General features: G+C 36.7%; 1 protein-coding gene across 1 annotated transcript in view; it reads right to left on the bottom strand.

The window, feature by feature from the left end:
• The window catches only part of ANAPC1 (anaphase promoting complex subunit 1), a 3,613,296-nt gene that overhangs the window by 1,131,510 nt on the left and 2,467,329 nt on the right, over positions 1-14,457 (bottom strand). The window contains exon 32 of the mRNA XM_044060160.1: positions 4,575-4,649. Within this exon, the coding sequence (XP_043916095.1) occupies positions 4,575-4,649 (75 nt within the window). The remainder of the gene's footprint in view (positions 1-4,574; positions 4,650-14,457) is intronic.

The raw sequence follows: 14,457 nt of genomic DNA, 5'->3' as shown, positions 1-14,457 counted from the left end.
TAGGTGATATACAGCTAAGAACAGAAGAGTTAGAGTCTACATGGATAGTTAGGATGAGAGCTGATGCAGGGAGTGGTTTAAATGAGTGTGTACCACTTAGACCTAAATTGAAGTCCAGACCCCTTAGAAGGTAGTGTTATTTAAGTGAGTTCATGAAATGATAGCGTTTACTATTTTTTATGGATGTTTTTTATATACATGTTTTATGCATTAATGTATTTCACTTTTTAATATTTTTTCTTTAAATTTATTAATTGGAGTAGTCATGTGATTTCATTATTGTTTTAAAAAGGGTGTGTTTCTGATGTGTACTTTCATTACACCTGATGAAGCAACTTTGTGAAAGCGCTTGTATTTGTTCTGTGCACTAGTAAAGTTTTTATAGTGGAAGCAGCAGCAGCCGTGGTTGTGTCCTTACTGGTTTTTGTTCTTATATATTTTGTTTTTTTGGACACATTTATTGGGTTGTTGGTGGTACTACTTCTGCAACTGACATTCATTTTGACTGAACTGCTACCACCAACCATCTTGTAATTTTCTTTGCAAGTCATTCAAGTAAATGGTAAAAGTGGAAAATCAGCTGAAGAGTATAGTTAACTTATGCTGCAGTGTAACGTTTTAAGAAGTATTAGTCATGTGTCCTTTTCTAAGAAGAATGTTCAGTATTGTAAATTTTTCCTTTACATTTAGTAAAATTACAATATTTTTCAAATCAGAGTTGAAACTCTTAAAAATGTAATGATACGAGTTGGAAAATTTGGTAGTTTGCATGATAAAACATATATTTAACAGACTGCCAATATATATCAAATGTCACTGTTAAGTGCTCATTAAAATAGGATAAAATAGCACAACTACGACAAAAATGTAATGAAGTATCATAAGCTGTACAAAACTGCAAACCTTTTTCAGCAAAAATTCAAAAAATATGTAAAATTGTAAAAAAAAGTAAACAAAATTAGAATTTTTAGGAATGAAACAACAAAGATGTAAAATGAGATAAAATGTAAAAATATATTTTTGGCAAAAAAAAAAATACAAAAGGGGTTTAAAACAGTGAAACTGTTCAGAGTCAGCAAGACAGACACATACACAACACAAAAGTGCACAGCTCCTTAAAATGATACTTTTTGTCAAAAGTTATATTACCTTAACATAGGCTGAAACATCATTTTGGTTATCTAAGCAACTCTGCTTTGAAGGATTTACTATGCTAACCTAACAAGAAGTGAAGAGCCAGGACCCCTTTACCAAAGCAAACATGTGCGTGTGTGTGTGTGTGTGTGTGGGGGGGGGGTTACAGTGTTAAAATATTTCCAGGTGTTGCCTTACTTCAGGCCACATCTCTGGTATTTCTTCAAGTTGTACAACTCTTCTCAAAATGTTTAGTGGAACATACAGTTTAGTCTGTCTTTGATTTTAATTTAAACTATTCAGTGGACTTTATGCACTAGCAGCAATGAAGAAACATTTTCAAGGACTACGGATGAGGAGACAGCCTGCTTCCCAGAAACAGTGGCTATAAGTCTGCAGATCTTGCCTAGGAGTAGTTTGTGTCTTGTACAGTGTATATTATAGTTGTTTTGAGTTAATGATAAAAATAGACAAGCAGTGTTTTTCTAATAACATTTCCTTGTTCTAAATTACTTCTTCTTCTTCTTTTGGCTTTTCCCAGTTTGGGGTCGCCACAGCAGATCACCTGTCCGTTCATGATTGGCAGTGGAGTTTTACGGTGTCGAGTCGCAGCCCAGTGCCCAACCTTCCACAGAAGGCACACACACACACACGCACACACTTATGCCGAGAACCAATTTAGAGTGTCCAATCCACCTACAGCATGTCTTTGGGATGTGGAAGGAAACAGGAACACCCGGAGGAAACCAATGCGGCCACAGGGTGGACATGCAGACTCCACACAGAAGGCACCCCAGCCGAGGATTGAACCTGAGAACCGCTTGCTGTGAGGCAGCAATGCTAACCGCTGCACCACCGCGGCCACCCTATTTCCCTGTTCTAAACTACACTTCATATTTCTATGTACAACAGTACACTTGCCTGCATATAGCAAGTGTACTGCTTAATTTATTTAAGTAAAGAACTTCATTACTCAATTTCAGAAGCTTAAGGCTTGTTTATTAACTGATCTAAGAGTGATTATACATTTGTGAACTGTAATTGTTGACAGCCACCTTTTGAAGACAAGCTGCTTAGCTTTAGCTACCACAAGTTAATGGTATAGCTAACTCATTTTATTAAGTACACAGTAACTGCGACCTGCATGAGCCACATTAGTCTTGCTCATTGCAGCATGCTATTCTAAAAGAAAGAATGGGTAATGGCACTGAAAATGTATTACTAACTCCTTGAGGAAATCACTTTGTGTATGTGAATGCAATAGTTCTTGCCATGACACAGTTACCAATGGTAAGGTAGCACCGAAAGAGATTGGGCTAACAGTGCGATGAATAAAACCCTGGGAAGTCAGTGGTTATACTTTTGCCTACCAGTAATACAATGTGAATTTCATCTGATATGGTAAGGAGTGATCAAAACCCAAAGCAACATTGTTCACTGGACATATGGCCTTAAGACTGAGCACCTCACAGTATACTGTAAAATGTGAACAGCATTATGTAGGAGACTGAAAAGAAAATTACTCTAAATTGATACGTACTTTCTACAACAGTACCAAAATGTTTACCCATTTACTCTGATTAGCATTCCGCACTTCACTGGCATGCATATATGTTAACACTTTTTTTTTTTTTTTTTTTAACTTTTCTTCCTCTTTTATCTCAAGCTGGAAACAAGGTGGCCTCGCCAATTCAAGGATGTTCTCTGTCACCACTACTAGACAATTTAATTTAACAAATATTTTCCATTCTAATCTTACAGATCTTGACAGATTAGTACAGTGATCACGGATATGAGGTGCATGAGTATGCTTTACTGCCACTTTATTTTGTGTCTGTGTAATGGTGACAAGGATGAGAAGCCTACAATATCTATGTATCAGTATGCATCAAGGAAATGTGGAATGATTACTACTTACACTTTTTTAATTTGCTGTACTACATGGACAGTTTAGCTTATATAAACAATTTGTCAGGAACACCCTTTTTTACTGAGTAGTAATATATACTGTTACTAGCAAGCTGATGGCTTAGAATGCCTACTATAAAATCTAGCCTCAATAAGTAGGGGGCAGGAGTGTTTTTTTGTGTAGATAAAACTACAAACTCAAACAGCCAACTGAAGTACGTAGACTGTCCAATGCTCAGCTTTTATAAGCCAAAGGAATCTGAATGTTCATGCATTTCAGATGTGTAGTACCTCATCAAGTGGGTATCCAAGTGGTTAATAGTTTACATTAAGCAAAGCAGCACAGCAAGAAAGAATAAAGGGAAACCAGCACAATGCCAAATGCTGACTTCAACAATATGGTAAAAGGAAAAAAGAATTAAGTAGTGCTTAAGTGTTTACATCATCTGTGGACAATGCATAAACTCACTTTGCAGTACACTGCTACATTAAGCAACAAAGAGAAAAGAATGCTGTTCACAGTACTGAGAAAGCTATATTAGGGGAGACTTAATAACCATTTGAAATCTACCATATGTTACCAGAATGAATGTTTACATCCCAGCTTGTATGGCTTATTCTACCACATAATATTCACACACACACACACACACACACACACACACACACACACACACACACATTCTATCACACTGATGTTGCTCATTACTCTTCTCTCATCACTAGTATGACATAGTTAACATCTAGCTTTAATCAAACCATTCATTGGTTTTGCAATTACACCAACTGCAACCAGAAGTGTTCCCTGTATCACAATGAGTTCAGTAAGGGAGTCTGCTCTTTTTTGCCCTTCAGAATCTCCTAAATCAACACTAAGCTCTACAGTGATTATTACTCTTTTCATTATAGCAGTGGTGCCATTAAGTAACTAGCTTTAGCAGGCAACATTATTTTTTGGTTTTCCATTACTCCACGCAACACGATGATTGTTTTGTATCAACATGATTTCAGCAAGGTGTTCTTATACCACTGTTGCCTTCTAAGGTCTTCTAAACAAACAGTATGGTGCTGGAAATGCACAGCACTACAGTGCTAAAACAAAGGACTTTGACATACCAGGTATTATGCAGGAATTATTATATCTAGTACTAGTTTTACTAACTCGCTGGCTGTACCCCTCCCTATCCCATATAGCAGCTTCTTAACCACTTCCACAGTCCTTTGAATAAGCAGCAGTTTACCTGCAAAGCATGTAACTCTACTGTACTGAAAGAACAAAATAAGTAAACAAACTAAATAAATATATAGTTCATTGATTGATTAACTAATTGGGGGTACTTTAAGGTATCTACAAGGGCAAAGGAAGTACACATTCATGAAATGAAGCTGACTACTTTTAGAAGTCTTAATCAAATGAAAATGAAGACATCAGCAGCAAGACAGATATAATTTCCTTTCCTTTCAAAGAATATCACACCCACATTTGAGCACTCAACACCACTGTAACCTATCTTAATTTAAGAAGTACCCACCTGCGGCACGTTACTTTCAATCCATTCAGCATTTGGCAAAATATCATCCCACATAATGAGACATCTTGCAAGAGTCTGTGAAAACATAAAAAAAAACAAGCAATTGGTGTTGCACTGAATTACCCCCCCCCCCCCAAAAAAAAAAAAAACAAATGCAGGTGCCAGCACTGACCATCCAGATAAGAACTTTCCCTCCAGTGTGACTGCATTAAAATTAAAATCCATACATCCATAACCCATTTTGTTTCACATTTTTGTACATGGGAGTCAGGCATGTCACATCAACAGTACCATCACCAATGCTGTAATTACAAATACATATGTATTTAAAATTGACTGTGTTACACAACAAGGTTGAGGCCCAATTTCTGTAGAGGTCTGCGGAAAAAGAGTTCCAACAGACTACAAATAAAGTAAATGCAATTACAAATGACTTTGGTAAATACAGCAAACTTTTTCTAGCATTTCTAAGTTTAAATTTCACATAAACAATGAAACTACTTGTTTCACTTTGCACCTATCATTATTTTAGTATTTTACGTATTTTATAACTTATTTTATCGAATTTTACAACAGCTTGTTTGGCTAAAGTTGCTGGTTTTATGTTTTAAACTGTCACCTGGCTGTTACAGTACCATATTGTACTGTTCTCTAATTAAACTAAGCGTTTTCTCTCTGAGTTTACACTGTTATAACTTTTTTTACATTAATTCAGTCTGACTAAAACAAGTTTATTTTGCTCATTTTACAACTGCCACATTCTTTTGTGATCTTCCATTTTGTTACAATGAGTGTTCTCCCTTTTAAAACCCTTTATTAATTTCATATATGTTTATTAAAGGCATGGGCACATGCAGGCTAACAGAAAAATGTTAAACATTTTTCTTTTCATGCCTTGTACATGTTGTCTGTCTTTAAAAAAAATCATTAATTCCGACATTTCATAAATTGTTCAAGTCCTGCCTTCCCAGAAATTTCACTACTCTTCCTTCTGAACATTATTCTGCATGTACTGTTCCCACCAAGTTACATTTATTTCTATATAATTTGCTCCTTCCCTTTTCTAAAGATCCTTCTTCCAACTATTTTCTCTCTTTACATTTCAATACTTCAGTGTCTAAGCCAGCCATAACTGCTTTCCTTTTTCTAGTATTTACTTTTTTGCTAGCCAACAGCTTAAACACAGGAAAGCCTTATTATGTCCAGGTAGTCTGTTTCTATATTCCAGCTCAAAAGATCTATTTCCTTAGTTACAATAATTTTCTCTCCAAAAATCTCTGGCAAAGTAACCTGTAGGGATTTTTTTAAATTTCGCCAACTCATTACATTCTAAAAAAAAAAGTTACCAATTACCTCTCTCTCATCATTTGCTATTTACCAGAAGAAAAATTCTCTGAAGTCTGCTTGGAGTCTAAAATACTTCCATGCAAAAATCCTAAACCTTCTAGACTTTGTTGCATACCTGGGAGCCACACACTGTTCATTTTATACGTTCTCGCCTACCATTCATTTCTAACTTCTGTTTGATTTTTTATAGTTACCATACATTACTACTTTATATGCCCTACTAATTATCCTTTTTAACAGCAGTTTCTGTTCTAGACACAGTTAAAAACAAAAACAGAGCTGATCTTTCACATAACACTCCCATATCCCCTTCTCTTTGCTGGTAATTTATCAATCCCTGATAAGAAAGGCAGTCTTGAAACTGCAGTCGAAACTTTTACTTGGTCTCATCCCACTCAATTACTCCCTAGCCATTTGTTCCTAATACCCTTGGCTTGCTTACTAAGTTTTCAACAATAATTTCCTGCCTTCTCTTGCCTATTTCCCTTCCTGCAGTCATCCCTACTGGTAATTTTGCCATTCCCATACTGGTTCAATTCTTAAAATATTTCCACTTATTTATAAATATAATACTCAAATTAGGTAATCTTAAAGCATCTTGTTCTATGGGGAGGATCAACCTATCTCACTTAACATTTGGCCTTCCCTCCCAAATAAATTTCTACTTTTTTTTTTTTTAATTATACTCCACAACTTCTCTTCTGGTTGCAAAAAATATGTCTAACCTGTACATAACACTAAAGGGACTACAACCATTTTACTCCATATCTCGAGTCAAGAACTTTCAGGTTTCAATTGTTGTATTATCTTTTAGTCTCTTCCCACATATGACAAAATAGAATCCTTTTTTAATCCATGCACCCAAGTACTTCAACTTCTGACTGCATAAATATGGCTACTGCTGAACCTCATCACATGTGGGAACATAGTTTACTGTTATAGCCTTTATCTTCATACATTTTATATCTTATAAAATCGTGAAACTGTCACTAAATGCTCCACAGCAATGGAATATTATTTTCTGGACTTATCAAATGCAAAATAATATCTGCAAATAAGGCTGATTTTTCTTGAGTACCATATCGGTTGTATACTTCAATACGAGTGCCTCATATTTTTTTGCCAATGGCTCTAAGTATAAAGAAATTAAAAGGGAAAGAGGACACCCATGCCTGGTTCTACTGTTCAAATACAGCTTGTAAGAAAGGAACCCTCCCACTTTGCCTCTTGTGTCTGACCCTTCATATATATTTTGCTAATTAATCTCATTATACTACTATTTCCTCCCACATCCCAAAGACATGCTGTAGGTGGATTGGATACTCCAAAATTGGCCCTAGGCATAAGTGCAAACATGTGTGTGCCTTCTGTGGAAGGTTGGGCGCCGGGCTGGCAACTCGACACTGTCAAACTCCACTGCCAATCATGAGCGGACAGGTGATCTGCTGTGGTGACCCCCAACCGGGAAAAGCCGAAAGAAGAAGAAGAAGAACCCCATTATTCTACTACGAAATGCAAATGCTACCAATGTCCTACATGGAAAATCCCAACTAACTCGACTGAATGCATGTCGTACGTTTATGACCTAACAACAATAAAAGAGTCTTCTTCACTCTGCTTCCCTTTGAATCATCATTCTGTTAATAAAAGAAAATAAATCAGAGCAAAGTTCCAAGTAGGCAGAATAAAACCTCTTTAATGACAAAATAAAACAGCTGGTAAGCGCTCTCAAGGTACAAGCCCTCTTCATCAGACAGTTACAAAAGACAAAATGCACAAATTTAAATGAAAAACAACCAAAGACAGCAATCAATTAATAATGGTAAGAAGACAAAAACAACCTAATGCTTAAAGGGATGGGTATATAAGAAAGGCTTTAAAGATACTGCTTCATTTAAACCAGGTTCTTTATCAGCTTGAAAATATAAAATCTATTTTTGTTCGCTGGCTTCAGTTCTAATCCTCATAATCCCTTCCCTCTTACTTTCATCTAACAACTCTAAAACAAAAACTTTCAACATGTGCTGAGAACCTGCAGTCAAGATATGTTTTTGCTAAGGCACTCATTTCTTTTTTATTTCTAATATCTTGAATATGCTCCTGTATACGTTTCCCTGAACATGCGGTTAGTGTTACCTATATAATAGGCCCCAAACATGGTACAGAAACAGTAATAGACTAAATTTTTAGCGGAACAATCAGCATAAATCTATGGAATATCGTAGCTGAGGATGAACAAGAGTGGCCCCTGTATGCATATATTTACATATATTACAGTGTCAACAAATATATGTACCTTGTCTTTGTGATGAAATACCCTGTATTCGTCCGTGTTTTTATAGAAGAGATGCCTCTTTAAAGATGTATTATTTTTAAAAGAGAATTGTGGTACATCTGTAATCAACTTTCTAAGCTCATCACTGGCAAGTAAAATATTGCAATGTTTCTTAATTATATCACAGACTGCCCCTATATCACTAGAGAAAGTCAATGGAACTCTAGTGCTTTTCTTCTTAGATTCAGCTAGAGTTTTAGCATGATGCTGAGTATTACTACAAGGGACTTTCTCTGAAAAATAGGGTATCCACACATTTTCCCTTTCTAATACTGAATCTATACATCAGTTAATATCTCTCTCATTATACCCTCTAGCTAACAAATCAAGCTTTAAGTTATTAACTGCTGTTTGTAATTGTTGCTCATCATTGTGCAGTCTCATGCTTCTAAGAAATTGGGATTTCAAAACATTTCTTGATATATGTTGTGGGTGCATACTATTTTCATGAAGCTACGCATTTTTCCTAGTTTCCTTCATAAAAATACTCGTATTTAACCCACCGCAACCAGTCCTGCAGATACTTACATCCAAAAAATTCTGTTTAGAATATTTAACAGAAAACTTCAGGAAAGAAGTCGTAATGTGTAAGAAATCAATAAAATGTAAAAGTTGTTGTTCAGTCCTTTTCCATAAAATAAAAATATATACAAAATGTTTATACCATATTAAAAAAGCAGCATAGTTATTATTCACAAATACACATTCTTTCTCCAGTTGAACTAAAGTAAGGTTGGCATAGCTGTTGGCACATGCTGTGCCCATTGCTACGCCAACCGGCTGTAGGAAAAAAGTCCCATTAAATATAAAAACATTATTTTCTAAAATAATCTCTAATAGGGTGCAAAGAAGACTCATTTTGTTGTTGGAATATGCTTTCAATTCATGTAATAAACTTCTAACATTCTCAATACCACAGTTGTTAGGTATAACTGTAAACAATGAAGCTATGTCCATAGTAACAAAATAAAATTCAGACTTCCTATCTAAAGCTTCAATAACTATATAGAGATCTTGCAAGAAAGTTTAGGTATCCTTCAGAACAGATCTAACATTCTCCAAAACAGGATGTAAGTTTTTTTTCTACAAAAATGGAAATAGTTTCCATTACCCATCGCCTGCTGTAAACTATGGGGCGCATAGGCGGGTTGTACACATCTTTATGAATTTTAGGGAGTCCGTATACAATTGGAATAGTACGATGTTCTATTGAAAAATATTTAAACGAGTCCTCTGTAATAATATTCAATATTACAGTAACATTAGGTTTATATACATTCAAATTAATTAATTAATTAATTAATTATTTGTTAAAAAAAAATATTTTAAATATTTGATTTAAAAAAAAAAATTAAAATTATTTAAGGAATGCTTAAAGAAACTTGAATGACTTTTGTAAATAAATGGCACATTGGCACTTTAAAAAATGATTGTAATTAATTAATTAGTTAATTGAAGATGAATGTATATAAACCTAATGTGTATGGAGAAGTCTAAGTGTCTTAGATGGAACTATTGGTTGAATAAAGGAGTGCCAACTAACTGTACTACTGTTTTATTGAGTTGACTGTTTCCTGAGTTCTTTTGGCTTCATAATATTCAATATTAGTAAACCAAATTTCAAAAATAAAATGTTTTCAATTATAGCCTGTACCACAGAGTTATTAAGACTGATAAAAGTGCCCCTGTCTTGTAACAACTCTTCCATATGTCGTATATAAAAGTCCTTGTCTAATACGATGATCCCACCTCCCTTATCAGCAGGGCGGATCTCTAAAGCAGCAGCTGCCTTGAGTTGTAAAGGTGCTTCATATTCATCATGATGTAAATTTTATTCTGCCTACTTGGGACTTAACTCCGATTTATTTTCTTTTTTTTTTTGTTTGCATCATCGTTACGACTCATTGTCTGGTTGCATATTATTTTTTGATTTTCATCATTCTGTTAATGTTGGCAAATGTTTGCCTTCCCTGCACAAATTCTCATTGATTCATAGCTATCAGTTTTGGCAACACCTTGACCAGTTTCTTAGCTAGTATAGACATAAATGTTTTGAGGTAATGGTTCAAAACTGAAATAGGTCTTTATGAAGTTGTATTCATTGGGTCTCTGCCCTCTGAGTAGTGTACCCAGCACAGCTTCCTTCAAAGATGTTGGTGCTGTGTCTCCTTTTAAAATATTGTTAAGTAAAACCTTCCAGATTATCACTTTCTTCCACTCTAACTTCCAAACTTCCACAGGAATACCATCTGTTCCTGGAGACTTCAATGTTGATTATACATCGCTGTGTTTCTCTAATCCCCCCATTAGCTATTAATTCTTGACTTTTCATCTTCCTCTAAACTTTGCATACTTGAGCCTTATATACATTTTACCATTTCTGCATTTTCTTGGTTTCTCTGTTTCTCGGTTCTATACAGATCTTCATATAATTTCAGAAATAATTCTAATACCTTTATAGGTTCACCAGTTATTTTTCTGGTCATAGGCTCCCTAAGTTTGGCAACACCCTCTTCGTTTTTTTTGCCTAGGTCATTATGCTAGCAGCTTTTGTGCTTTGAGGTTATCAAAAATATTTGAGTAACAGTAACCTTTCTAAAGTCATGCATATTATCCAAAGGCTCAATAAATACACCCGTTCTTGTTTTGTAAGATCCCCTTCATCTGCATTACTTTAACCTACTTCTATAAATAATTCCTACTGCTTCACACATACACTTTGTTTAAACACCCATAACAAGTTATCACTTAAAACACAGGCACAGATGGATACATTAACAGAAAAGAAGACAAACCATATTAACATTTTTTACAAACATTAGATAGGTTTTCTTTCTTTATAACTGTCTCAGTCTATTACATAAATTCTTCATTTCCTGTCTTCCCTTAAACCTCACACCTCCTCTTTCTGAACATTATTCTGCTTGCAGTGTTCCAAAATTCCATATATTTACATGTGATTTGCACCTTCTCTTTTCTACACATATTTCTAACACTTATCTCTTTTATACTATTCAGTACTTCAAATACAGTCAGTTTACTAGAAAATGGAAATCAAAATGTAACTGCTTTTTGGTAGCCAAAAGAATTAAAGTTAATCAGGCCTTACTATGTGTACACAATTCAAATCCTGTGTCCCACCTCAAAAGAACAATTTTCTTATATACAGACATTTGCTCACCCAATATTTGTGATACAGTACTCTGCAGAGAATTTTCAAAATCTGCTAACTCAATACACTCCCAAAAAACATGTTCCCACGTACCTCTTTCTTTCCCACCACACCCCCAACATTTGCTATTTGAAAGAGGAAAAATTCTATGAAGTCTGCTTGAGGCACAAAAATACTTATGCAAACACTTCCAAGGAAAAATCCTAAACCTTCTGGACTTTGTTGCATACTTGGGAGCCACAGGTTCATAGGAAGTTACTAGGCTATTTAGGCCTTACAAGCCTAGATAACTTCTACCCTAATTTCCATGATCAGCACCTATTGCTCCTGTACAAGAGGGACAAAGGTGGAATCCCTGAGGTGAATTTACGGTTATCCATCCAATTGTTCAGACTGCGTTTGAAGATGGCCAATGAGGTTTTCTGTTTGACATGAAGTGGGAGTCTGTTCCAAATGTGTTGTAACCTCTGGGAGACAAATCTATCCCTCCGGCAGGTTCTATTAATGACACATACCAGGTTAAGGTCTTTACAGCGAGTAACCTGTGCACCATTTGACTTACGGAGATGCAGCCTTTGCAATAAAGCAGAGTCAGAGATTGCCTTGCATGCAAGGCAAAGATAGTCTCTGAGTAGTCTGTATGAAACAGGATAAAGTGCCAGTGATTTCAGATGATCCACATAGGACAGATGCTGAAGACCTTGAATTTTCCTTCTGAGGAAACTTTGTGGTCTCTCCAATTGCTACAGGTACTTGGAAAGGTACATACCAAAAGGGGCTGTGTACTCAATTATTAACCCAATGACGGAAGAGTACAGGTAGGTTATAACTTCTTTTTTTCTGGAGGCAATGCCCTTACTTATGAGATGAGCAATGTAAAATGCCCTTCTTACCACTGTGGAGACATGGTGGTCAAAGGTAAGGTTGCTGTCCACCTGTGTGCATAGGTTTCTCACTACTGAGTGCATAGTTAAGGTGTTGCTATGGATGTAGTAGTTAACAGGAACATCGCCCTTACCGAAAGGGATGACGATACATTTTTTTTGCATCGAGTTTAAGGCCATTACTTTGGCACCAATCACTTGTTTGCAAAAGACCCTCTTATAGGATGTTGACATAATTTGGAGATTCTATGACCACTCCCAGTTTGCAGTCATCAGCAAACTTTGTCAGCCACAGACCTTTAGTTTTTGCTTGTACTTCACAGAAATAGATTCCAGACAGTAGAGTTCCCAGGACTGATCCCTGTGGAACACTACTGATTACAGGTCTGCTGTTTTAGGTGGATTCCCCTATTTTGACTATATGAATTCTATCAGTGAGCCAGTCAGCAACTCATCTAAAGATATAAGGATTGATACCTAGCTGGGTGAGTTTGTCAATGATGCCTTTGTGGGGGATAGTGTCAAATGCCTTGGCTAAGTCTAGGTAGGCTGCATGTACAGATTTCGCCCTGGTCCAGGGCCTTGGTGACTGTCTTGATGAAGTCCCCCAGGTTTAACAGTCATGATCTCGCTTTGACAAATCCAAACTGAGTAAGGTCAAGTGTTTGGAGATTATCTCTATCTTTGCTGACAAGGTCCATAATGAGTCGCTCCATGACCTTGCAGATAAGGCTAGTCAGGCTAATAGGTCTATGGTTCTCAAGGTCAGTGGAATAATGGTGGTGGTTTTCCACTCAGCTGAGATTAAGTTGGTGCTTAGACTACGATTGAAAAGAACACCCAATGGTGTTGCTAATTCTTGTTGGAGCCCATGTAGGACACAACCTGGGATGTTATCAGGTCCCATAGATGCTGTGCTTTTGGCCTTAGCAAGGGTGTTTATGGCTTATTCTTTAGAGATACAAGGTAGGAGAAAGGTGGTAGGGATGTCATGGGGTACGTGTGGCAGGGACAGGGGAGTAAAGTTTTCACAGAACCTATTGGCCAACAGGTTAGCTATGTCTACAGACTTAGTATATGTGGTATTATTAACTACCAGTTCAGCATAAATCTGGGCCTTTCCATTTAGGTTGCGGGTGTAGCTAAAAAATGCCTTATGGTTGTCTTTAGTTGAGGAAGCTAATTTGGATTCATAGTTTGCTCTGGAGGACCTCACAAGAAGTCTTATTCGCTTATTTAATCTGAGGAGCGAGTGTTTCCAGTTTAAGGCTTTCTCCCTCTTACTCTTAGATAGCAATTTCTTCCTCTTATTGTAAAGCCTGTTAATGGCAGTTGTCCACCAAGCAGGGTTTGCTCTTCCTTGAGGAGCTTGTTTTGGTCCTATCAGGTACAGCCGAGTCAATGCAGTTATACAGGTGTTTGTATAAAGCACTGGTGTAGAATTTGGCATAGTTGCCAGTTCTATCTGAGCGGGGAGGTGCAGTGAAGCTATTTATACCATCCCATAAGCAGTTACAGTCTGCTTTGGAGAAGTGGTTTAGTTTAGTTGCTACGGGGGGGGGGGGTTGTCAGATGTGATAGGTGCTTCAAATGAGACTGGTCAGTTCTCACCAGAGAAGACCTTATTACTGGGGGTGCTACAGTGGTCCCCCATATTAGTAAGCACCAGATCCAGGATGTTGGCACCCCTTGTGGATGTGTCAACCAGCTGATCCAGGGTACCGGAGTTAACGAAGTCGAGGAACCTTTGGGCAAGTGATTTTGAGCACAAGTAATTTATCCAGTCAATGGATGGGTAGTTAAAGTCACCCAAAACTTTGGTGTTCGGATGTATCTTGACAGACTCAAGCAGATCCAAATAGGCACAGTGAGTGTCCTGATTCATAGAGGGAGTCCTGTAGTTGGTAGGACACCTATTCAAGTCATTGCCAACAGTTAATTGCACCTGAAGTATCTCCAGGGAATCATACTGTTTAACCAATCCGGAGGTGTATTTATCTTTAATGGATACTGATACACTGCCTTCTTTAGTTTTCAAGCCTTCAGTCTGTGGTCTGAATGTGTGGAAGGAGGTATAACCCGGTATGGCTGGGGTGCTCTCCACAACCTTGAACCAGGTCTCCTTGACTGCAAAAATGTCTGCAT

This window comes from Protopterus annectens, chromosome 1.part2, assembly GCF_019279795.1.
Source record: "Protopterus annectens isolate FY-2018-M chromosome 1.part2, PAN1.0, whole genome shotgun sequence".
In the NCBI taxonomy this organism is placed as follows: domain Eukaryota; kingdom Metazoa; phylum Chordata; order Ceratodontiformes; family Protopteridae; genus Protopterus; species Protopterus annectens.
This window is presented reverse-complemented; position numbering and strand designations above follow the sequence as displayed.